General features: G+C 47.2%; 9 protein-coding genes across 9 annotated transcripts; 3 read left to right on the top strand and 6 right to left on the bottom strand.

Annotated features, from left to right (window-relative positions):
* Window positions 1–175: 175 nt before the first annotated feature.
* Window positions 176–437, bottom strand: N7500_007240 (uncharacterized protein; the record flags this gene model as incomplete). Its single annotated transcript, XM_056678384.1, has 2 exons — window positions 176–277; window positions 300–437. The coding sequence occupies 2 exons, from the start codon at window positions 435–437 to the stop codon at window positions 176–178; spliced, it is 240 nt and encodes a 79-aa protein (XP_056533384.1).
* A 1,863-nt stretch (window positions 438–2,300) lies between these two features.
* On the top strand, window positions 2,301–2,948 carry N7500_007239 (uncharacterized protein; the record flags this gene model as incomplete). The annotated part of the gene is made up of 1 exon (XM_056678383.1): window positions 2,301–2,948. One exon carries the CDS (start codon window positions 2,301–2,303, stop codon window positions 2,946–2,948), a length of 648 nt encoding a protein of 215 aa, XP_056533383.1.
* Window positions 2,949–4,199: 1,251 nt separating this feature from the next.
* Window positions 4,200–4,920, top strand: N7500_007238 (uncharacterized protein; the record flags this gene model as incomplete). Its single annotated transcript, XM_056678382.1, has 2 exons — window positions 4,200–4,666; window positions 4,719–4,920. 2 exons carry the CDS (start codon window positions 4,200–4,202, stop codon window positions 4,918–4,920), a joined length of 669 nt encoding a protein of 222 aa, XP_056533382.1.
* Window positions 4,921–5,890: 970 nt separating this feature from the next.
* Window positions 5,891–6,580, bottom strand: N7500_007237 (uncharacterized protein; the record flags this gene model as incomplete). Its single annotated transcript, XM_056678381.1, has 1 exon — window positions 5,891–6,580. The coding sequence occupies one exon, from the start codon at window positions 6,578–6,580 to the stop codon at window positions 5,891–5,893; it is 690 nt and encodes a 229-aa protein (XP_056533381.1).
* A 4,227-nt stretch (window positions 6,581–10,807) lies between these two features.
* Window positions 10,808–12,142, bottom strand: N7500_007236 (Carbohydrate-binding WSC subgroup; the record flags this gene model as incomplete). Its single annotated transcript, XM_056678380.1, has 5 exons — window positions 10,808–10,825; window positions 10,886–11,401; window positions 11,460–11,531; window positions 11,675–11,979; window positions 12,034–12,142. 5 exons carry the CDS (start codon window positions 12,140–12,142, stop codon window positions 10,808–10,810), a joined length of 1,020 nt encoding a protein of 339 aa, XP_056533380.1.
* Window positions 12,143–14,434: 2,292 nt separating this feature from the next.
* On the bottom strand, window positions 14,435–15,951 carry N7500_007235 (HNH endonuclease signature motif containing protein; the record flags this gene model as incomplete). Its single annotated transcript, XM_056678379.1, has 2 exons — window positions 14,435–14,723; window positions 14,774–15,951. The coding sequence occupies 2 exons, from the start codon at window positions 15,949–15,951 to the stop codon at window positions 14,435–14,437; spliced, it is 1,467 nt and encodes a 488-aa protein (XP_056533379.1).
* Window positions 15,952–16,231: 280 nt separating this feature from the next.
* On the bottom strand, window positions 16,232–18,718 carry N7500_007234 (uncharacterized protein; the record flags this gene model as incomplete). The annotated part of the gene is made up of 4 exons (XM_056678378.1): window positions 16,232–16,438; window positions 16,495–17,053; window positions 17,100–17,187; window positions 17,239–18,718. 4 exons carry the CDS (start codon window positions 18,716–18,718, stop codon window positions 16,232–16,234), a joined length of 2,334 nt encoding a protein of 777 aa, XP_056533378.1.
* Window positions 18,719–19,684: 966 nt separating this feature from the next.
* On the bottom strand, window positions 19,685–21,625 carry N7500_007233 (DNA-directed DNA polymerase eta; the record flags this gene model as incomplete). Its single annotated transcript, XM_056678377.1, has 1 exon — window positions 19,685–21,625. The coding sequence occupies one exon, from the start codon at window positions 21,623–21,625 to the stop codon at window positions 19,685–19,687; it is 1,941 nt and encodes a 646-aa protein (XP_056533377.1).
* Window positions 21,626–23,468: 1,843 nt separating this feature from the next.
* N7500_007232 (putative transcription factor RfeG) lies at window positions 23,469–24,419 on the top strand (the record flags this gene model as incomplete). Its single annotated transcript, XM_056678376.1, has 3 exons — window positions 23,469–23,609; window positions 23,670–23,714; window positions 23,829–24,419. The coding sequence occupies 3 exons, from the start codon at window positions 23,469–23,471 to the stop codon at window positions 24,417–24,419; spliced, it is 777 nt and encodes a 258-aa protein (XP_056533376.1).
* Between the last annotated feature and the right edge of the window lie 34 nt (window positions 24,420–24,453).

Raw genomic sequence — 24,453 nt, 5'->3', positions numbered from 1 at the left:
AGGAAGAATAGAAAAATGAGATCCAATGAAAGAAGAAAAATGGGCTCACCAGGTGGATTATATAGCGCTGGCGTCATTCCCAGCTTCAAACACTTTTCTCCTTTTCCGTCCATTCTGGGGTTAGAAATCACAAGGGCCTTTCCCCGGAATAGACGACACAGTGCGAAGCCCATGTCTAGGCCTGCTCGATCATTCGATGCCATATGCCGCTGAAAGCCGCCAACAGCACACTAGGACCAAAGTCGACAGCTAGACCGACGTTCGGAAATGACATGATCTGAAAATATGGCAATGCATACAAATTGGTTGGACACTAAGGTGCGCCACAAACTAAAAGAAGCCTCAAGCCAGCAGGCTCGGCGTTGACTGGGCACCTTGGATGCGCCATTCTCAGAGAACAAGCCTCCGGGCTCGAGAGCGCCATAGCTTGGCGCCATTGGGTGGTGATTTGCTATCCGAGTGTCAGCCAGGATCATTTTCCACTATCGGTTCTCCCCCACTGCATCGGGCGATATTTAGTGCTTACCGCACTGACAAATTAAATGCAACCAGGAGCAAGATGACCCCTGCAAACCCGACAATTGACCGATGCGAGTCACTAGGATCATATTCTTGATTGATCCAATATGACTCAAAAGCCAGTCGACGACGAGGAAGAGAGAGGGAATAGAGGTGCAGGAGTCGGCTACTCTTCGGATTTGCCATTTTCAATATCAATTAAGAAGCCCTAGTTCTAGTTCTCGTTCAAAAGTGGTTTGTTTCAGGTGCTACTTGCTACAACGGTATCATTCTAGAACACAGGATACATAATTTGCTCGCCACAAGGCGCTGTATCCCCACATCCGTTTACAGATTGGCTGACTTCTGGCTTCTAGCCTCCGGTTGTAAAGAAAAAACAAAACTTAAATGCTGCCATCACCAATTCTGCATAATCGGACTCTATTTCAGCATTGGCTTGGCTTGGGATTGGCTAGAATCCTCGGAGAATTGAGCGGAACGCGTGGTCTTCCTCGATTTCCACAGGTTTGTCACTTTGCCAGTTCCAAATGTTCGGTGAGTCGTCAGATTCCGGAAATAAGGTCTGGGGTGTCCACTTAGGTTCTGATAGGCTGACGCTTTGAGGCTTTTCTCGAATTCTCGAGCTGGCTTCCGACTCTTCCGGTACAATGCCGGGGTATGTGGATACGGCTGGGATGCCCCATGGGGTCTCGCCTATCTAGAAGGACCAATGGATATCTGCAGCTTTCTCATCTCCCCAAGTTGGGTTTAGCCGAATAGATTAACGAAGGAGTACCACCACTTCTGAGTGAAGCTCTGTAATTTGAAAATGATCTCAATACCCCGTCTTCTCGTATATTTCAGTGTGATGTGTAAATTCAATTTAGTATTTATGGCTTATCAATTGTAATATTGAAATATCACCACAATATAATGGCTAATCACGGAGCTCAAACATAGAGTAATTAATTTTTCAGAATGTTTGCATTGTTTGGTGCTAAGTGGGCTTAGTGGGCCCGGGTCCGGGCCCAAAGCCCAGCCCATTTGCGGGTTGGGTTGGGCTACGGGCTTTGTGGGCTTTGCGGAAGTCTAAGATTCATACCTCTACACCTTTCTTTTGTTGGTTTATCACTGTATATCCTTTGTTTTTCCCTCTTTGATCTATCAAATAACTCGGCCGCTTATGCGGACTCCCTTCTTGACGCATAGGGTGACAAGCACTACATGTCTTCTGGGATGTCTATTCCCCTTGCCATTTGCTTCTGGCCAGAAAGACGAAAATGCGGTAAAGCACTGCTTCTAATGATGGGAATATTCTCGAATATCAATATCACAAAGAAGATTCACTTCTCTCGGAATACTTTACTCATTCTTGATCTAAGGACGTGGATTTGTCTTTGTTGCCTCGAGTTACCAGCGCATCATAGTAATTCTCAAGTCCAGATAAAGAATGTGCACAAAGAGATTATATCATTTTAAGTGGATTGAGTGATTGAGGAGATAAAGAGTCATTGACAATGTGCATTGTACATTAATATTTTAATAATACTCTTAGATTTTGACAATGACCAATTTCCTAGAGTTCTTTATTGTCGAATACAATCTCCAGGTCTTTATAGCCGGACCTCAAAAGCTACGTATATAAACATCTTTCCCCTAAAATCCATATATGTATTAAGCTTCCTGCCGCCCTCCTACTATAGTATTTTGACTCTACGTTTCACAATTCCCTTAACCTAGTGGTCAAGTACAACTTACAGTATATTATTTCCTGCCTCGGCATAAAGAACACTTCGAGAATCATGTCAGCTAATTACAGCTGGCAGGCTGTTCACCCGGTCTACGGAGTACCCATTTCCGTCGTGGAAGCCACTGAGCAACCTGTAATCCGCTGCGACGTTCGTCAGAGGCACAACCTTCCTTCTAGATCATGGGCGGTTCGTATCTCTACATGGATCAACACCAACTATTTCTTATGGTCTTTATGCGCCGGCCTCGCCGACTATCGCTCTGACGAGGAATGGACGAATACCTTCCAGACCCACTACCAGGATACCTGGGATGAGATTCAAGCTAGAGTCCAGGAGATTGATGGGCCTTACAGGTTCGGCATACCCATTCCGATGCCTCCAGTCAAGAAGGCTGTGGTTATTCATCACCCCGAGAGCGGCCCTGCAGAGACATTCACGATTGGGCCCGAGGCTCGTCCGTCTCATCTGATCCCTCGGGTCACTAGTATGCCTCGGGATGCTGTATGGGGTCTCTTGCGCTTTGTGACTGGACGTCAATCTTCTGTGCCTGATCAATTTGATGTAGTACTTGATATTTCCTCACCGGCGTTGTCGCGCCCTGTAGGTACCCAGATTAAGCAGAGCTTGGCTAGAAAGCGAGTATCCCAAGGTGACTCGAAGAATGATGTGGTAGATACATACTACCATTTTGGAAATTGAGATTGACAATAACATAAGTACCATGTCTTGTTTTATACAGATTTTATAATGTAAATAGCTTTTGTACTCTCGATGACAACATACACTTTCTTTCGGATCAGCAGGTATCCAGACATCATGAGTTCACAACATGATAAGATCATAACACTCACTGGAATATAATATGGGTTTTATAATAGCTACATAGACTTATAAGCCATTCTACAACTCGTTCTGTAAGCAAATGTATGAGAGCTTTAGATTAGGCGCTTAGCATAATTACTGTTTGAGCGGGTTTTCAGAAGCTCGTCTCTTCTATCTGGTATGCTTAGGAGTAACTTCTTCGAAGGCTGTGGAAATATTGCTTCGCAAAGGCTGAGATATCTCGTCGCTCGCTTTCTCTGTCTTTTCTCATCCTCGGTATGAGAAATCGCTCTTCGTGACGCCATGATAGATGGAGGAAAGCCGTGGCCCCCAAGAAATGGATCAATGACAAAACAATGTGCCCCCAAGCAATTTGCAGTGTTTTCATACCGCTTGGTGGTCCCACAAAGAAGGTTGATAATGGAGCGCAGGTGAGGGCTTGCTCATTACGAAATAGCAATGTATATCTTATGTATCTAGAACTACCCAATATAGACCATGCGATACATACAAGAAGTCCAATGCAAGGGATAGGCGCTCACATGACTGTAATATGTTTGAACCTCACCGCTCCACAACCAGCTTCCAAACTCAGCGCAAGATTCTCTCCATTTTTCAGTTTCCTGAGCAATATCACCTGCTATGGAGGAAGGAAATACTTGGACGAGCCTATTTTTCTCAGGCAACTATCCAAAGATTCTGGAAACGAACGAACTTCCGGGCAACCAGTTTCGACCTTTTGGCCCCGAAGACGGCGCTGAAGACGACAACTGGAACCTAGGACGTAAGGTCGACATATCAAGAAACCCGGATCCAAAAACTATTCAGGTGTTTTGGCTTCGAATAAAAGGACGTTCAAAATACATAGCCAAAGTCGTAAGTGACGACGATAAATATCTCTATGAGTGCTGCAAATTAACGATTGATCAGTTTCCTGGCTATTCTAAGGAAGATGCCAAGATACAGCTCTGTCGTATTAACATACGGCCGACTACGGAAATTATAGATGATGCTATATACAACTTCGATAGATTTTACCGGGAGGCTCGGGCATATAGCCACATTGACATATTATGTTCCGTCCGTGAACGAATCTATTTCCCACAATTCCATGGAGTAATCACCAATATGTCGAGATCTCGATTTTCTTCTGGGTATTGCCACGAGCGAGCGGTTGTGCTAGAACCAATCAAACCGGCCTTATCCTCTCGGCGTGTTCTTGTTGAACATGTTGAAGATGCTAATATCGTCTCCATGAGCTTCCTCGCTATTCTTGAAACGCTATCCCTTGAATTTTTCACCGCCCCTGAAATTATCCCTCTGAGTCCATTTGAGCAGGATTGGTATCATTCTTTAATGAAAGACCGACTTCGTCGCCTGAATACTTTACATCGAATTGGCATAACCCATGGCGACATCCATGATCATCACTTTCGACTTCCTAATGATATTTACGATACAGTTCTATTAGACTTCTCCGAAGCCTACACTTTCTCTAAGAAACAGCCTTTTCGGGTGAACCACGGGAGACCTCGGCCTTTGAGCGCTATATCTGAGGGTGAACGTGGCCGTGTCATTCATCATATCCGTGATCGGTAAGAAGACTTCTAAGATTTATCGCTTGTATCATTAGTAATATATATTCAGAGCTATCTCACGAGACCTTCGCTCCTATCTTATTCGTGATGCCGACTCTAAACACACATCTTCTCCTGATAACACAGCCTGCGTTGATAACGCGCTCTGGCAGTTTCCCGACAAAGAAATCGAATTGTTAGAATTGATCATGTTAAAAGTTTCCTTCCGCCCAGATGGTCAGTTATCGTGGATCCCATATCCTAGATGTTGATCATTAAATATACTAGGCTTTTCGATGCCGACCTTGAACTCTATCTTCCCTTTTCTGGAAGCCGTGTGCCCAGGATCTGACATCTGCTGGCATATTCGTCGAGCTAGGCTTTTATGTCACTATAAATCAGTTTGGGCGGTCTTTCGCGACGATCAACCCGCAATAATTTTTGATTGTGAGCCGCAATTTGGGACAATTGAGACGATGAAGGATTCCCGCTTCATGCTTTGCTTAATACCGAATTCGTGGATCGAGTCATTGACAAAACCTGGTTTTTCCGGATTTCACAAGCTACGGACATTCTGCTCAAGTTTTCTTTCGGCCAAAAGCCCTGGGGCAATCCTCGAACTAAGCGAGTTTTGGAAAGAAGCGGAGAGTACTGAAATGTGGACTAAGGAATCATGAACGATGAAAATTTTGCCTGAGACAGGAAGTCCCAGATCAAACCCCAGTAGATGCATGTTAGCACGGGCGACAGTAGACCCATGATGGACATGCATATGATATGAGATCAGAGAGACAACGTTGGTCAAATCTTTTGCTGCAGCCCCCTTCTTCGAATTTCCTAGTAGTGTGGAGAGGAACAACAGCTCGAGTGCTTTTTAAGCCACAGTTGGAGGGTGTCGTATTTGAAATCACTCCATTCTCTTCTAGAAGCTATCTATGTATTGATATCTATGACTCCTAGCTAGTCCAACGATCACGGCATGAGGGTTCCGCATGAATGAGAAGACTTCAGGAACTGCTGAAATATTGTATGAGCTTTATGAACACTTGACACACCAACTTGGATTTGACAGTGCGATAAGCAACATCCGATCACAAAAATACTTCAAAGAAGGTACAAAGTAGATACAAAGTAAGGCGCCTCTGCATTTGCATAATAGAACGGGGAAACCCTAAGGCAAGGAGGAAAAAACCCATCCTGAGGCGAATGTCCAAAATGATAAGCAAATATGATGCAAGCTTTCTAGCTTGAAGGAATGTGGGCCCCAAGGTCCTTCAGATAGTTCTTACACTTCTCTGTGCAATTCTCAAATTTTCTGGGGCCTTGACTATGAATCTCGTCGCCAGTAAATTTCGCAGTGGTATTGCCGACTCCAGTCAGTTCCGTTTCACTACTGGCATAATCTTTGGAATGAATCTCAACAAAGCCATCCACGTAGGTTTCGTGGTAATTACCTCGGCCTCCAACCAGATTTCGTGTATCCCATGCATAATTGATGAACCACTTGTGGGTCTTGAATCGGTAGACCTTCTGATACAAGTAGACAGTTGTACGCGGCGGGACAGGTAGCTTAATACTGATTTCTTCGCTGTCGGTCGTCTCCGAGGAGCTAAATGTTTTCTTGGAGCCCCCGATCCCAATAGTGATTCCCTCAAAAGCTGCACCAAGGCTCCAGTTTGCCTCCTCTTCTTTGCCTTTCGTGATCTTGAGCTCGGTCGTAAAGGTCGCGTCGAGTTCATCTTCGACTGATGTATCATTGTTCAGGGATTGTACCATCGCCCAATAATACCCATCGCACATCATATCAGTGACGGCGGACAGATATTCATCCGACTTGGTGTAGAGTCGGGATTCTTCTTGGTGTACAAGTGGAGTCCCACTGACATTGTACTCCGCGTGGTCATACCCATCCTTCAAGGGATCCTTTTCCATTGTGTTTTCCTTGATAGTCAGTTTTCATTATTTTCAATTGGGACGGCGACTTACTAGAAGTGCGAGGCTTCAAGACTTGTTTTTAAATATGGTAAAAGAAGACTTTATTTGCTAGCCCGGTTCAGCTATTAGATTGAGTGTTGTGTCCCTTACAATCCCCGGGATTTCTGGTGGTTTTATATGCAAACTTTCGATGATTGTTTGTGGCTCATCAGCTAGTACATCATATGGGCTAGTATATCATATCACAAAGGGTATCACAAGCAGAAATGACGCCATGATTACCGCCGATAATGGGCCCAAACATACATTAGGCAACAGAGCACTGATCTTAAAGCAACTTTAACGGAGCCAGGGCCACCAAGACATCTTTAGGGGTTACGCTGTAGAATAGTTCATTAGTCTATACCGAAATGCAACACTATGCGGTTGCAGCTATGCTGACTCTTGTGGTAAATAGTTGTGAATGATTGCTCAACTGGAAACAGAAACATCTACTACTACGCAGTCATCTACACGGGGTCAAAGATCATCGCGCAGGCTAGGGATATGAGTGAGGCCAGCTCAACAAATTAAATCGGACATCTATTTATTCTTCGAAAGCTTTCTCTCTAAAAAATACCCGGCGATCTAAATTGCATGTTCAATGGCTATGGCAAGCTATGGTTGTACAAATAGCGCACGGATGAATGATTCCAACGCCTGCGACGCGCTGGGGACGTCTTCTACGGGGTTTATGACTAGGTAATCTACAAACACGATCAATCATGAACTCATTTTCACTCAACACTCATTGTTATTTGCTACCTCAAATCGTTGAATACATGCATAAAATGTCCTAAGAAAAAAGAACTACGCGGTCCTGGACGTAATATATCATTGGCTATGTTGGAGGTAATGCCATTCTACATACAGTGCTTGGACCGACTTCAAGCTCATGATACGTACGAAGGGGTATAGCAACTGCTACTTAGTTTCAATTAAAATGCGAATTTCGGCCTATGTGTTGGTTAGATCCAGCAGAAGCTTTAAGATACTTGAATCACCATTACAGACCAATACTCTCTCATTCTTCCCTCTCCTTCATATATCTTTACTACTGTTGTGCTCGCCGTCACCCCTGCTATAAGCCCCCTTTCGGCTCTACCTTTGAGAAGAATAGTGATCTCTTCTCTGTGTGGTTTAAGATCGATGGGCCTATAGATATATCGCGGGTAAGGTAAGATGGAAGAGCTTATATGGTTGGAATGGCTTTAACGCCTGAGGATATATTAGATAGGGGTTGATTTGAGCACAGCTTCATTTAAAATACCCTGTGATGAGCGGTGACGAAAGCGGTTGAGGATTAGGCATGATGCAGCAATACATATTTCAATTGAAACTGAACAGAGGCCGCTATACCGCTTTACAGGTACATATATTGTATCTTCCACTTGGCTGCATTAGGAAGCTAGTTTGCACCGTCGTAATTTATGACTCGTTCTCCAGTGGACGGTGTGTGTCATTGTCTAAGATAAAATAAGTTTTCTGCATTCCTCAGGTTTATTCATTTTTGAGATAAATCGTACTAGTTAGCTAAGTCTCGTCATTATTTCGATCCGTCTCCACTAAGCCTAGGGATCGATGCAAGAAGCTGAATTGTCTTCACATTACTATTCTCCAACAGTGACAACGAAAGGAAGGAGGGCTTTGGCGGTAGTTATCAACCCTTCCTCTCACTACTCCTTGTATATGGCTCACTATCTATCCGATGACAGCATAACTAAAGGATAAGAGTGTTCATTGATCTAAAATATTTGCCGTATAGAAACAATGGATATTATATGATTTTTGTGTTATGTTCCTGTATCCTGAGCACTAAAAGTATATACGAAAATGTGCGCCTTGGGGCAACGACGACTAGTTTCTGTTACACCGAAAAGACAGTGCTTTTAGATATTGCGATGCTGCTTAGAATGCAATAAAGATTCCATGCATCATCCCTTGGTGGTCTCATACGGACGCAAAAAGTGGTGAGTTATAGACATTCTTGCTCATTCTAAGGCACAAACCTCGGCAACTATTACTCTGGATATGATTTCCATTGCTAGGAAATTTACCGGTTGGTCTCTAAATGTGTCAGGTGGTGAAAATAAAAGTTAAGCATTGAATTTAACCTCTGATTGAGCCCTGGCCGATTGACGCGGAGCGGCGGAATGTGTCGCTCTCCCGAGAACCATCAAGTTTTGATACACTTCGCATTCGTCCCTTGCCACGATATCCCTTAATTTAGGAATGAGAAAGCATGAACAAGCCATCTGGGGACTCGGACGCGTTGTGGCTTATTGATAGATCTTGTGGTGTTCAACGCAGCATGGCATCAGCATTCCACAGAATTATTGTCCGATTCCTATCGTTTCTGATTTGCACTGCATGATAAATATTGAATATAATTATTTTTAGGTCCTGTGGTTGTAGTAACATTGATAATGGCGCTTCGTCGAACACTAGATCAGGGATAAATTCTCTAAAATAAGTGCTATAGGAGCTGGAGAAATTTATAGCAGCTCTATATGATGTACACAGTTTTACCATCTAGAATTGTGTGCAAGGTGTATAGAAAAAGCTCTGAGACGTGGTACGATAGCCGAAAGCCCCCTCGTCCTCTGGAAAGCTTTAAAAGAAGGCATAAGTGTCTGACAGTAATGTCAGCTCGCCAATTCAATAGCATCCAAACGCTCATCATCGTGGCACGAGCAAAGAGCAAAATGAGTGAGACTAGACTTCATCGCTCACCGGCACCGTCAAGGGGGTGCTTGGGGGTCTTGATATAGGTATGCGAGCAAGTATCGGACTGTCACGCCTTGAAGTATAACCCGGGAGACTGTCTTCACATTCGGCGTATGCAACGGGTGTTGTCTTTGAGAACTGCGCGATCATGGATTACCTGGCTGGTCTTTTAGATAGTAACGGCAGCTGCCATATGTACCGGAGAATGATACACATGCTGACTATTTGTCTAAATAAATAGGTCATGTTCTTCATTTGATGTAAGCTCGCCGTTCTGTCTTTAGGTTTTTCAACTCCGGTTTTAGTTGTATGGGTATTCAGTTTCCCGATTTGTATTTCTTTATCCTATGGCACTAATCGGGCTTTTCTGATGAAAAGTGCGAGAAGAGGACAGTTCACTGGCGAGAGAATGAGGAATTGTGAAATGGTTCCAACAGTCTGTGACCCCATAACTAGGGTACGCGTGAAAAGATTGTAGACTACAGGATTGATATATGTAGGCATTTATGTCGTGACCATTGAGAGATGTATATCGATTACATTTCTCAACAAGACTCAGATAACACATAACATTGGAATTAGAGATCATTGGGCAATGGAGCGACGCACCTTCTTGATACAAATAGCCAATATCAGTGTAAAAAGTCAAACAATCATGTTGGAATGCAGCGAGCCATCCTACATGTAGTCGCAAGCACACAAAATTCTAAGACACAATATCTGATCAATTTCCAAACATACGACCCATACAACAGGAAGAAGTGGTCAGTGTATCTTTATCCTAAGTGAGAAGTAGTTTCATTGAATCAGTCAGTCTAAGCACAGCGCCGGAGACGTGTCCCCTCAGATCGAATCCATAGTAGATGCACGAACAATTAATACGGGTGGCAACAGACGAGGCTGAATGGTACATGACAAATGCGGATAAAACAAGCAAAGCTAATAAGCATGAGGCAAATAAGAGCAAGAGAAAGAGAAAAGCCAAAGCGATGGGCCCAGGCGTTGACGATGTCAGACGCGCCGAAAGACGGAAATTTATGTATACTCTTCAGGTCATGTCGGCATGGGTTGACATCGTCGATGTGGCGGGTATGTATGCAGGATAATGTATGTGTTGCTCGTGAAGGCGTTTCAAGTGGCCGGAGGGGATTAACCATTTCAATTCAGGGCTCGGGCTCTTATTTTCTGTATCCTACTAATTTGTTCTGATGGGCAGTTCCAATGCATGCGCCCCCGGAACTGTTCCTTGGCGGAAGAGAGGTTGTCCGGTACAGCTGTTCTGCGTGTTCTGCACAGCTGCACTCGTAAGGATAGTAAGGAAGACGGAGAAGGAAATCGAGCGACAAGTGGGTATCATAATGAGGCTGTTTTCGAATGACGCAAGATTAATGGATGTCAAAAGGCGCCAAACGACAGAAGAGAAAGAAAGGGTAGGCGTTCAAAATTGTCGTTCCAAAGTTAGTCGGGGTTGGTAAGCTAGAAATCACACAGTTAGCGATCGTGACGCCAGTATCCACGTTGCAATGCTCAACTCACCCGAAGAACAGGACGCGAGTAGTCTTCATTATCTTGCAGCGAAACACTGCTGTCTCGAGGACCGTTCGGGTAGAGAGTTGCGTTCGTCTTCATTCGCCCATCGGTGAATGTTGTGCCCGAACGTGCGGGAATAGAGCCACCGGCACCGGCTTCTCCATTGCCCCGTGGGAAGAGACCTCCCATGAAGCTCGATCCTCTGCTGGTTCTGTCGTCGGTCATCTCCTGACTGGGGATGGGGCTAACGGCACGAGCGCGTTTGCGGTAGAAGAAGATCATGAAGATGAGAGCACCAATTAGGGCGAGACCTCCAAGGACACCAACCACAATGCCTGCGATAGAACCTCCGCTCAATTTCGAGCTGTTGGCAGTGCTGGCGTTGGCCGATGCGGAATCAGCGCTGGCGCCCGTCGTCGGACTTGAGCCAGCAACGGTAATTGTCCTCACTTCACCGCCAGAGTTGGTCTGCACTGAGACACTTTCCGAGGTAGTAGTTGTTTTCTTATCCGACGCAGTTGACTAGGATTTAATGTTAGCCAAGTGTGTCATTTTATCAACCCGGTTGTGCTGAGGATACAGTTTGTGAAGTCGAGACGGAAGAATCCGAGGCAGTTACAGTGACAGTTTCAGGCTGATCGCTGGTACTTTCCTATCCTCTAGATTAGAGCCACAAGCCAAGAAAGAGTGGTACACCCAATCGTGCTGCATAGGCTGGCGGGAGAGTCATCGATTCAATAGAAAAAAGAAAGCAAAAAGACCGCGGTCGAAAAACAAAAAAAAAGGGTGGCTTACCGAGGTTGAGCTTGAAGTTGAGCTTGATTCCGACGACGAAGTAGTTTTTGTAGTGGATGTACCACCGGCTGTGCTGGTCACATCGTTGTTGGGGATCTCCACGTAGGCGAACACCCCTTTGGATGCACTTCCACAACTGTCCGAGGGATACCCCGGGCACGCAGTATCACAGTCGGAGGATTCTGATTGCGAGCCCTCAGAGGGAGCAACATTCGAGCACCAGCATTTCTTCCCTTGGATGATACCGAGGGCATAATTGGCGCAAGTTATTCTACATGCTCCATTTGATTGAAATATGTCGCTGACTGTAGAGAGTCAGTGATATGGCTAAATCTAAGAAAGAATATTGCGGTCCTCACCTGATTTGAAAGAAGAACCAGTGTTGGTCGAAGCACAGTACGCGAGGCTGGATGCAGCCGACGCGAATGGCGCGAGAGCAAAAATTGACACCACCACCGCGGTCTTCATGATGGGTGTGCTCTATCGATTATTTCTTATCAAGCCCGATCGGCCGTTGATATTTGTGGGTTTCGTGATTTTCCTCCGTCCAAGTGTGAGGGTAAGGGTGCAAGAGTTCGCAGGCGCAGAGTGAAGATCGAAATTGGCTGTGTGTGGGCCGACCGAGGTGAATTGTCGATCACCCAGACTTCGGTCGTGTCTGGACGAGGAATTCGATATCTGGCAAGTCGATCGAGTAGGCCCCAATTGTTGTTTGTTGATCCCCCACTAAACACTGAAAAAGGTCGTGTGCTGTTCCGTGTCAATAACACATTGTCTCTCGGTCGATGTCTCCGAGGGCTAGGCAACAAAAATCACAAGAAAAGAAAGAAAGAGAATGACGGTGGGAGAGCGAATGTGCAGTCGAAAGTCAAGAGAGAGAAAGGTGAAGAGGAGAAGGGGGATCTCCACAGTCACGGGCCTATCCTACGCTGTACACTTATCCTCATCGGAGTATGTCGAGCTTCCCGGCATACCCGGTGGAGACTGATTTTCCTTTTATGGGTGCAATTATTCAATCCATGATAGTTGTTTTAAGAGAGCCCATACGAGGCTATCCTCCATTCCAGATGTGTCTATCAAAAGCCATATATTGTGATCAACCGGGGATCATAGAATAATATATCGAGTGTACGGAGTAGCCGTCTGACACGTAGAACAGCCTACGGTTTATTGACTTTTTTCCTAAAGCTACTTGCTCCACTGGATCTCCCGACTGGCAGACCAGATTGTCTGGTACCAAGGAAACATTCCACCCTTCATACCTAGGTACCTCTCTCTTTGCCCAGTTTGACCTACAACAATATATTGTATACAGTGCACCTATCTATGTTGTAGCTCGATTCATGGTCTTATCCGAAACAGACATCGTTATGACCAGTATGCCGTAGCGTAATTGGAGACGTAATCAAGTGGAGATTCCGTTCCAACTTTTTTGTGTGCGTCCGGTTTGGATTCGGAATTATGATTTATGTACATATAAAAGCTCTGTGAGAACCTTCCAGACCCAACTCCAAGTCCCAATGTTTGGCTTCACTTGAACTGATACATGGGGCTGGATTAAATTATCAGTTAAAGTATTCCAAGCTTAATTCGCGACGGAGTACTCCGTATGGAGTACAAAATAGCCAGTTGTCAACTTGGAACGTACCTTGCAACAGGGTGCTGGGGCAGTGTAACACATGGAATTCGGCAATTGGATTTTGTACGCAGGACACCGAAGAGTCATGCTTCCAGACGATCAACTTGAGAGATCACTATGATTTGCCGGATCGAAGCGAGACTTCCATGATGAAACGGGCTTAGTATTAAGTACCGACCACCCCCGTCCCCCGTACAAAGTACGGCTCTTTTCCCTCACGCTATTTGGACAAAGGACTTTGGAATCTGATTCCGGTCTGATGCAACATATCGAAACACCCATTGGAAATTGAACCCCTTTTTTCAAGAGGTTCTCTACTCCGTAGATTTAGAAGTATAGTCATTCTCATCTCCCTAGTGGAGAATCTCCACACCGAAGATTGTAAAAAACGAAAACTTGGTACGATCTTGAAATTTCAGGTTTATCAAAGTCCAAGTTGGAATTTTCCGGAGATTTTACCCAACTAGAATCTAACTGGTTGGGACCTTTCATAGGACACTTTCCCAGCCCTTAATACAATATGTGCGATCACATTCAATAATTTCTTCATAATCCATTTCTCAAGGCAAATATTCATCTCAAGATTGATCCATGCTTACGGAGTACTGAATATTGGGCAATGCCAAGGCAAGTCCTGGAGTGATGATGCTGTGGCCGTCGATATGCTCCGGTGGCTGAGACAAACCCACCAAGGGGAGCCCACGTAATCTCTGCCGTGCATTGATCAGGAATCAGGATTCTCCTTGGTTTTGCAGTACGGACTCTATCGATTCAAGACACAACGACGCTAAGGGGGAAATGATTCAATTATTGGAATTGTACCTGGTGGCTTGCAGGTGGCGTCCTGACTGAAACAAGCCTGCTCCGTTCCCGTACAGTGGCGATCACTCGCTGCAACCTGCATGAGGCATCTACGAAGCTGATGAGTCGAAGATTAACAATATGTGTTCCAAGATGAATCTACGAAGGATGTGAGTGTTCCACATTAATCAACATATTCATATCAAACAATCGTTACATAATACATCTGCGACATAAGAACCGGAAATCAACCGGTCTGTGCTGGACTGTACATGAAATGGGTTGGACTTGCACGCGCCATTTAGTTGTCATGTAAGAAGTCAAGGGATAGATGGCCAGTTTGAGACACCACATGATAAAAGCTTTCTGAACTTTCCGAACCCGAGGAACCTGTTGAACTCGCTGCACTCGATGCACTCGCTGGACTCGCTGGACTTGCCCCGTTTGTTGGATTTGCTGGATTCACCGCACTCACTGGACTTGCTGCACTCGCTGGACTTGCTCCGTTTGCCGGGTTTGCTGGACTCGCTGAACTCGCTGGGCTCGCTGCACTCACTAGACTTGCTGCACTTGCTGAACTCACTGGACTCGCTGCGCTCGCTGAACTCCCTAAGCTTCTCGAATCTTGGCTAACGTTGCGTGAACGGTTAATATCGGACCCTGGTAGGGGGCCAATCATCGATGCCCTGATATCCTCGACGTATTCTACTCCGGGGGAATCAGATGAAAACGGGGAATTGATCCAATCCAGAACCTCGTCCTCATTTTCCAGTTCGGCAGGCTGCTTCTGCTTCCCCTTCGTTTCAGTAGTCATGGATGAGCTGTCGTCGTAATCCTCGTCATTGTCATCAAAGAGACTGCCGGCAGCGGACAAAGAGATCAGTCGATTAAAATGCCACTGCATGTCCAGCAAGTCGAAATTTGGAAGTGGTCTCAGTACGGGGTCGTCCGTTGTCATTCTAAAGCGGTGGCCGGATTTAATGAGGCCATAAGATGGTTCACCTCGCACTCCGACAGCCACAACGAGTTTATCCACGCTGTCGACATTCTTGGAAGAGATAGGCAGCATGGTCAAATCAACCGCGTCGTGGAGAGTGTAGCCTGGCTTTGGCTGCCAGTAAAACTCGAGCTCCATTTCAGTCATATCCTCAGAGATCCAGACGGGGCGAAGGGCGAACAAACCGGATGTCCATGCAGACCGAATGTCTCTGCGAAGACAGATCAGATTAGAGCAATCATTGACAAAGCTCTGGGGCGAATATGGGTCGTTGAAAACAGCACGTCTCCATCGCTGAGTTCTGCTCTGTCCCCAGAACATATCCGCGAACCTCCAAATGGTAGGAGAAGACGGGTCATCCTGCAAGCGGGAGCTGATCAAGCTAGTTGGGAAGATTGGAACGGTTTGGTAGACCTTGCGGGTGCCGGTAATGACACACTTGTTTCCATCTCGCTCTCTGGCCGCATATATTGCCACAGGGGTAATATGTTGCCGCGGGCTGAACGTGGTAGGCGACAATGCTGTATCTAACTGGGAAGGAGAAGGTTTCAGCGTCCACATGAATGGAAGACCACAAGAGAGATCAGCCAAGATATCCAACATTCTCAGCGAAAGGTATGCGATTTGAATAAAGGATTCAAGCTTCTCGAGGTCGCACAGCTGAACAATGGCCCAGAATGGGACAGGGACTTCTTGATCTAACAGGGCTTTCTTGAGCCTGCGAATCATGATTCTTCGCTGGGTGGACTGAATATTAAAATTCTCGTCATTCACACGGATCACGGTGGGTGAGCGCCCCAGTTCCGAGGAGCTTAGGGTAGGCGTAGATACGTTTGACATCTTGATCACGTGGAGGCAGATCTGGATCTAGAAAGACGGTGAATGTTGCTGCTATCCGATCTGCACGTGGGCTTAGACGTGATAACGACAGAAGAGCGTTTGTTTTGATCTCCCCGTGTTTAAAAGGTCTGGAAAGCGCGCGTTCTCCTTCACATTCGGGGAAGGAGCCTCTGGGCTTCATTCAAGGATATCACAATACATACAAAACGTCGATGGTACTTTCCCGGAAAATCATTCAATCATCATAGGTCATAAAACCACATAAAGGAAGTAGGTAATACTACCTCCGAGCGTTCATCCATTCTCGATCTCGGATATCTCGCATACGCTTCTCTATCATCCGAGCCCGCAGAGGCATCCCCATCCCAGGTCTGATATGGGGTGTGATATCCGGCACAGAGTTCCGCTCCCGCTGGATATCCCTAATACGTCTACGACGAGCACTTCGAATCTCGTCAGACAATTCAACAAGCTCATCTATGTCATCCTGTGGCCAGAACGAGTTAGAACCCCAACAAAGCAATCTGTTCGGATGATACATACCGACTCGAGGTACGAGAAGATATAGTAGGACCCCCTCGTTTCTTCATACTCGAATCCCATGCGTTCAATGGCTTCCTTCACCACCAGCTTCTTGGATATTTCTGTCCACCGGTCGTTTCGCGTCTCCTCCGGTTCTGTGACATGCTGGGCAACTCGACCTACTTTGACTTCATCGACTGACACATGACGAGGTTCGACCTCAACAATGTCCAGGGCTCCGGTCATTTCAATCGCGTCATCTTGTGATGGAGCATGCACCACAGACCAGTCGTCTGTGCCTCCGGGGGCCTTGTCCACCGTCCGAGTACTCTCGGTCATTATATCCTCTTCCATGCCGCGCATGGAAGGGGGTTCCTTAAGGCTGTAGGCTAGGTCACTCTCGTCTAGTGGCTTGGGTCGACGACGAGTTGAGGACTTGGGTTCTCGCTCCCATGGATCTTTGAAATCAAGTGATGGACCGCTAGTTGGAGATATCGAATCCTCCGGAGCGAGAGACTCTTCACTGTCACGGTGTTTGAGGGTTATGTTCTCCTCTGATACTCGTCCTCCTCGCATTTTTCTAGGCTGGATGTTAGCGTGGCAAAGAAGAAGATTGATTTACTCACCGATGGTGAATGTCAATCTCATCAAAACTACCTTTCCGGGACCGCGGTTCCGGACTGCGCACACGAGGTGTATGGGGGTCTTCAAAGCCTGAGTTTGATTAGAGGAGTGGTCCTGCTGGACTATTAACATGAATCTTACCATGTTCAATGTGCCTATGGTGGGTAAACACGTCTTGGTGAATCGGAGGTACATGTATCGATGCCAAAGAAGGCGAAGGCGGGCGTGATGGGAGCTTATCCTTTGTTTTCCGAATACTGATCTCTTCCTTAACTTCTTCAAGGTCTCGGGGGCGTGACTTGGAGTCGACCTGTGCACGCATACTAAGTTCTTCATCCAGTGGAACTTTTTCTTTAACCTCGCGCTGGAGACCCCTTAATTCGCGTTCAAGATCCTCCGAAGGTACACTGCGTCGTTTTTCACGTCGTTCGCGGATAAGAATTTCCTCGTCAACACGGTCGACTGGCCCTGGCCGTGGTCCTTTATCCTTCCGCCGGACCACAACATCATCATCTGAAAATTCTTCATCTGAAAAACTGACTCGCCCTCCGCGTCGCTCTGGGGGCGCATCGCGCATAAGGACCTCTTCCACTTCGATCTGTTGGGGAGGTGGAGGCCGTGCCCGTGGCCGTGGTCGATAGTATGGTTCTTCTTCTTCCTCAAACTCCAATCTTCTTTCACGCGATCGAATGTCAAGCTCGCTGTCCCATCCGCGGCGTAATGGAGGCTCTTCCCGTTCTTTCCGTCGAATAAACATTTCCTCTTCCTCAAATTCGCGCTCGGGTCGGTATCTTCTTCCTCCAGGTTTCCCGCGTTCTTCCACTAACAGATCTTCTTCAAATTCCCTTTCTGGGTGTCGCCTGCGATGGCGTTTTTCTCTCTCTTCGAAGAGCAGGTCATCCTCGGACCTTCGCTCTGGGTGACGCCTGCTCCCTCTGTGCATTCCTCTATCTTCGACTATCAACTCATCCTCTTCAAATTCCCGCGGGTATCGCCTATTTCCTCGAGTTCTTTCCCGTTCGACGATAAGTTCCTCATCTTCCTCAAACTCAGGCTCTGAGCGACGCCTCCTACCACCGCCTCTCTCCATTGGTCGTTCCTCAAATATCAGATCCTCTTCGGGCACTCGCTCTGGGCGATGCCTTCTATCTCGACGTCTTTCTCTTTCATCGAAAATCAAATCATTCTCAACCTCACGCGGATGCCGCCGACTCCCCCGGCGTATCTCTCGCTCCTCGAAAAAAGCCTCATCGTCATCTATGTCCCGAGGACGGGGTCTGCGCCGGGGTTCAGGCGGCCGCATATAGACATCATCCCGGTCCAAACGCATAGATCGCTCAGGCGAGTCCATATCTACCTCCTTTCTTGTCCGCATGAGAGTCACATCATCCCGTCCTCGCGGTGGCGCATAGCTCTCTGCCATGAAGTCTCGCCTGGGACGTTCTCGAATGTGCATACGCTCCATATCCTCAACTAGGGGCTCGGACCTTCGCCGACGGTATTCTTCTTCCTCATAGTCGCGATCTCGTCGGCGCGGCCTGTGATGTCGCTCACGCTCTCGCGCCATCTCATAGAATTCATCCTCTTCGTCGTAGTCGCGGGGTGGTGCTCGTCGGGACATTGTGGGAATCTGCGAGTGATCACCGCATCGGATGTATTGATTGCGTGGCCGCGCCTACGGGCGGAAATAACTCGGCTGCTATTAAGAGACACTTAGATTCGCTCTGGCGCAGGAGCCTGTCAAAAGGCTCAAGGCTCAGTTCAAGGTGACAGTCAAATTCAGTGGTTGATAACTTGGTGGGGCTTGCGAAAAGGAGGGTGGGCTGTGCTTGAGCAGGATTACCCAGTTGGGCAGCTAATGATGGTACAACCAGTAAGATAGATCGGTCGATCGAGTGGACAGAGTACGGAGTACAGGCCCTAGGGCTTGAACATGGAAGTGAAAGTGTGACCTGAAGAAACGAAAAGCAAAGAAGTGATCGACCCCGCGGCTGATGTCACTGGGCTCCTTAAAAGAAAATCTTCAGATAAACCATTCACTTCAAGATCGTTACACTTGTTTACTCCCCAGGTCCAAGTCTCCCACAGTTGAAGTCTACCCCTGAATCTTAGCTAATCCTATCATTGAAACCGTGGTTCTCTTCTCAAAACACTATCGGGGCATCCATGGATCATTTTGAGTGCTGAGAACCTTGGGTATACGGGTGGGGTCTGTAATGCTTGGCATCATCGTTCTTGTAGGTACCTAGGTACCCAAAAGCATATCCGAACCCTTCGTTGATCAGTTCGAGCCTAATGTGCATTGTTGGGTCTTCTACTCCGTACGGAGCACTAGGGTCCCAATGCAGTTGACTATCAGCTACGTGACCATCTTCAACAGTGGATCCAATGACCCAGAATGATGTCAGGCGAGTTCTTCAAGGGTGTGATATATTTTGGCAGCGAATAACAACAAGATTATGAAGCACCCAATTGGGCGAGTGTGATTTTTTTTTTCTCGCGACATTGGGTATATTGTAGCTAATAACAAAAGTGAAAGCAGAGCATAGAAGTACATGGGAGTACAGAGGATTATGGAGCCCATAGATCACTGGAAAGCAAGTCGCATCTGCCCCTTTTCAGGTTTGCCCCGACTCCCTCCCCCTCGGCCACCTCTTCCACGAGCAGTAGTACCACGTGCAGTTTTCGTGGGCGGTGGCGCATGTGAAACCTTCGCCTCGTCTCTGTCCTGGCTGGCGAGGTCCTTGGCGAAGTGCCAATCATCATGTTCTTCTTTCTCATACTCGAACATTGATTTAGAGCACCGTGGACATACAAAGCGAGGAACTCCGCTCAGTTCTGGGTTAATCTCAACAGGTCCTTGGGCGCAATCTGGCTCATCTACGGTGGTATCAAGATGCGATGGGTTCCCAAAGAAACTCTTAATCTTACCCTCATCGCCATCAAGCCTTCGTCTCTTCTCAGTTGGACCTTGTTCACTGGGAAGATTATCGGCGTCTCGGGGTCTCGAGGAATGGTTCAGGGCTTTGGCCTGATCACCGCGAACCAAGAAGCCCTCAATAGCCTTGTTATTGGTCACGCCGTCCTCAAAGCTTGACACGCTCAGCGACAGGTTGGAACAGGGCCAAGCCTGTCCGTCAGCCACAACTTGACGAAGCAAAGTGTTGGCCAGATCGTAGAGAAGATTTTCATTAATTGCGTTAGAGCCAGGGATTGCTGTCTGCCGAGAACGAGATTGCGCAGTTCCAGTTCGATGGTGTATCGTAATCACTTTTGGACGACGTCTATTTTCAAGCACGCCGTCTTCCACAAGCCGGCCATAGATATCGGCTGCGAAGATACGAAGCCATTTCTCGGCCTGATCGAGGGAGTTAATGCTCGGTCGGAACGATTTCGCGGATAGCATAGATTTGATTTGGGTCCGGGGATTGACCTCGCTGCGGTCATCACCACGGATAATCCCGTAAAGCCAGGATGCCGTATGGTCATCTAGCCTAGTGCGCATTTGCTCAAGCGGCACATTGAGAAGCTCGCGGACTTTTTCCGTCCCAAAAGCGGCAGTTATTTGATCGCCGAGTTTACCACCCAGCATTCTGATCTGAGTAAATTTATAACCACCTAGGAAATTCTGTACCGCCCGATTCCGCACAACAGTTTGTAGGTTGGGCTTATTGCAAGCACTTCCTAGTTTTGCGATCATTTTATTGCGACCTAGCCCAGCCGAACAAGTGTAGCTGAGCTTCTCCCAAACTGCGTTCCGGACCCATCGTACAATTTCAGATCCTATCAGCATGACGACATCATCCCAATCTGGATCATCTTCCTCTGTTTGGTGTTGATCCAGGTCTACCAAGCAGTCAGTGTCCCACTGCAAGGCTGTGGTCGGTGGTATAGGAAGTTCTGCATCCCGATTCTCATCCTGTGTTCCCATCCGAAGTTCTGGGTATCTCTGAAGAAGCGCCCTATATACCAATGGAGACAAATCAATGAAAACTTCATCAATACTAGCTTTCTCCAACATAGCCGAGAGTTCTTGCTTCGGGTTCTGAGGTTCGACTTCCGTGTCATCGGCACTCCATGTGGTCAGAGCCTCCTTCATCGTCTGGAGGATCTTTCGCGATTGTGCTCGGTATGGATCTAGCGACACCTTATCCGTGCTGATATTTCTGAATGAGTCATCCCGATACGCCCATCGCCCTCCCTCTCCTTCTCGAAAAGTCGCGACATGCTGTAAGACGAGATCTGGACAAAGTTTCCTGGCCTCCGCAACATTGATCAATCGACTGATTCCGAAGGGTCGGGCGGCATAATTAATGGCAATCAAAGAGTCCCATTGTCGCACTGCTAATGGTACATCCCGCGAGGTACCCAGACGGACCATCTCACATTGGGCGTAGAAGGCATCCAGATCGATATGCGCAATCACGCGTAGAGGGGTTGCGGTGGATCCCTGTCGCAGTCCTTGTAATTGTCGGTAGGTAAAACGGGAGACCTTCAGGGGATCGGATGACTCGGTAGGTTCGGACATCCTCGGGCGTGCATCATGACGGTGAACAGGCTGTTGGGGGCGTCGAAGTCGGTCAGGCCTTTGAGTCTGATGCTTTCAACCTTGGAACGAATGCCTAAAATGGACTAGCGTGGGCACGTGTGAGCATCTGATGTCCGTGTTTGTTTTCTCATCTCTTCGATTCAATTTCCATAGCATCTTAGGTTGTACATGTCAAGAGTTATTTTAATGTTCTTTTACAATAAATAAACGGCCCAAAGAGAGCCACAACTTACTTTTCTATATTCCCCAGAGTTATAGATCAGGGATGGTTCAAATGACTTATCACATAGTGCCTGCTTATTTTTCTTCAACCATCCTGCATTGTCATATGTCGTGTTCTCGTGCAGGATTTTCCGTTGTTGTAACTCGACCGCTACAAATCTCGAACATGAAAAGAAAAAGAAAAAGAAAAAGAAAGGAGACAGAGTGATCTCAGATCTGTGCGATCCAGCTGACATTGGCGGGCTGTGAGTGGACAAGAGGCTGAGAGGCTTCGCGCAGGTGCCCAAAGCCACGCATTCCTGCCCAACGGTCATCTTGTGTGGACACCACAGCTTTTCCAGTGGCAAGTTCACAGGTTGCCACCGGTCTTTTCTGTTAACAGATTGGCCCTTGAGTGTCATGCTCCTTTGACAGATGATGGGTGAGGGATCAATCACGATGAAGTCCTATGATGTGCCTCCCAACACTGCCCTCGCACACCATACATGTGAACTCCAACAGCTTTGCTTGACCGCTGCTGAAGATCCACTGGTGGAGTCTTGTAGAGTTTCGATATTAATCCGGTCCAGGGGCACAGACTAAGGAGCAATCCAAGCTGATTGAATATGGGGGATCGGCCCTTATTTTCTCTCGTCCCAACTAAAATCTAGTGGGAAACAAAGGGCTAATCAGTTGTTCGGGGTCTAGTTTTAGGGTACAAAGTACATCTTTCAATGAGTAGCCTGGAGTACTTTTTTCTACATTTGCTTACTTGTTGTACTTTCTCCCCAAGTTTAGAGTGGTTGGTCAAAAGGGGAAGTATACACACTGTGTACGAAGTACAACGTCGATATATTGACTCATCCGTAATCATGAATGATACAAAGTAAAAATTTTCTCAGGCGGCTACAGGCATAGGGTTGCACATCAGTCTAATCCACATTTGACCGTGCATGCTTTTGCCTTGATCTCAGTGGGGAGTCGTGGCACCAGCCCAAGACGGCCCAACCGCCCTCGCCCTTTGAAGTCCACTTTACCTCCCCCCTCTCCTCTTCCTTTCTTTTTCCTTCTCTTCATTCCTCTGGCCTCTCTTGCCAGTTCTTCTGTTCTTTTTCTCCCTGGCAAATATCTAGTTCGTCCCGAACAGATTACAGATATCCCACAGGATCCCCGTGTTTCTCTCCTAATCCTGACAACTCCCACAACTCCCCTCTTGACATCTTCCAACCTCCCTCTTCAACCACTTTTTGAGGCTTTCTCAATTTCCCAGGATAATTGCCCCAGTGGATAACCAGCAAGGATTTCCACTCAGGATTGACCGGACTTTTTCCAAGGACTTTTGCAATTTGCGACCAGGATTCTTTTTCTGGCCACTTCCCAAGGATCGTATCTCATTTTCTGCTTGTCCTGGAATCGAGAAAACAAATCATTCAGTCGTGATTGTCAGCTTTTGGAACCTACTCGCCTGATAGAATCTGTACATCCTACAATAAAAACGGGCTCACCATCAACTTTCCCTGGACTTTCAGACCATCTACCACACGGACTTTCTCTTTTCTGGCCCTTTGGATCCGAGGACTTAAATTTTTAAACCGGATATTTTCCTCCATCGGAATACATTATGACAGGCCGCTATGATGGACGCCCGGAGCGTCAGAATGAATATTTCATCCCCGGTGACGGAATCAGCCGCGAGGTTATTCAAGCAGATATTTGTCGCTACCTTGGAAACGATGCCCTCGTCAGACCTGGCAACCACAATGTTCGTCTTTCGCTCTTGACCCGATGACTCCAAAAGGCCATTTTGACTAACCATGAACAGGGACGGCCGGGATTCTTCATCCGTGCCTATCGGAATCTCACATCTGTAAGTGACCTTGGACATGCGACAAGTGGGATATGTCAAGATGGGATTCTAACCACATTTGGATACAGGAGATGATTACTGATTTGAAGGCTGACTCCGCTCGTTGGGAGGCAGACGTCTCCCCGCCGGGCTGACCTAGGCTACCCGCGAGGGAATTACATTCAAGACACAAATGTGTCTCATCCACCTAACACCGCTCCAGCGAACTATGCCCCTGCGCCCGTTCATGAGAGTCGCCAGTCACAGGGCCCCTCGCCTACGCCTTTTACTGCGGCACCCGCGCAGTCGTACATGGACCCCTACTCCCAGGGCGCCTACAGTGGATCCCAGAATGCCCCCTATCCCAACCCTTCATCATACACATCCTCCACTCACTCGCCATATGCATCAGGTACAGCTCCGTACCCTCCACCCCAGGTTTCCTATCCTGGTTCTAGTCAGCCTGTCGTGACGGCTGCGGACATGCACCCCCAATCGTACACATATGCCCCCACGGGCTATGGTTACGACAATGGCCGAAGCAATGCACCCCGGTACCCAGGACCTGGATATGATGCCGAACAGGAGTACTCTACTGTAACTTCCGGGATGTCCTATCCTGCCACTACTGCCCCGGATCCCCGGATAGGAATGGAGCCCAGATACACTCCAGAGTACGAGCGCAGGCCACAAGCAACCAGAGACAACCCCCACCGTCGGCGGTAGACAAGAATGACCGCCCCCAAGGGCTTTTCTCCAT

This window comes from Penicillium coprophilum, assembly GCF_028826855.1.
Source record: "Penicillium coprophilum strain IBT 35676 chromosome Unknown utg000004l_segment0_segment0, whole genome shotgun sequence".
NCBI classification, from domain to species: Eukaryota; Fungi; Ascomycota; class Eurotiomycetes; order Eurotiales; family Aspergillaceae; genus Penicillium; species Penicillium coprophilum.
This window is presented reverse-complemented; position numbering and strand designations above follow the sequence as displayed.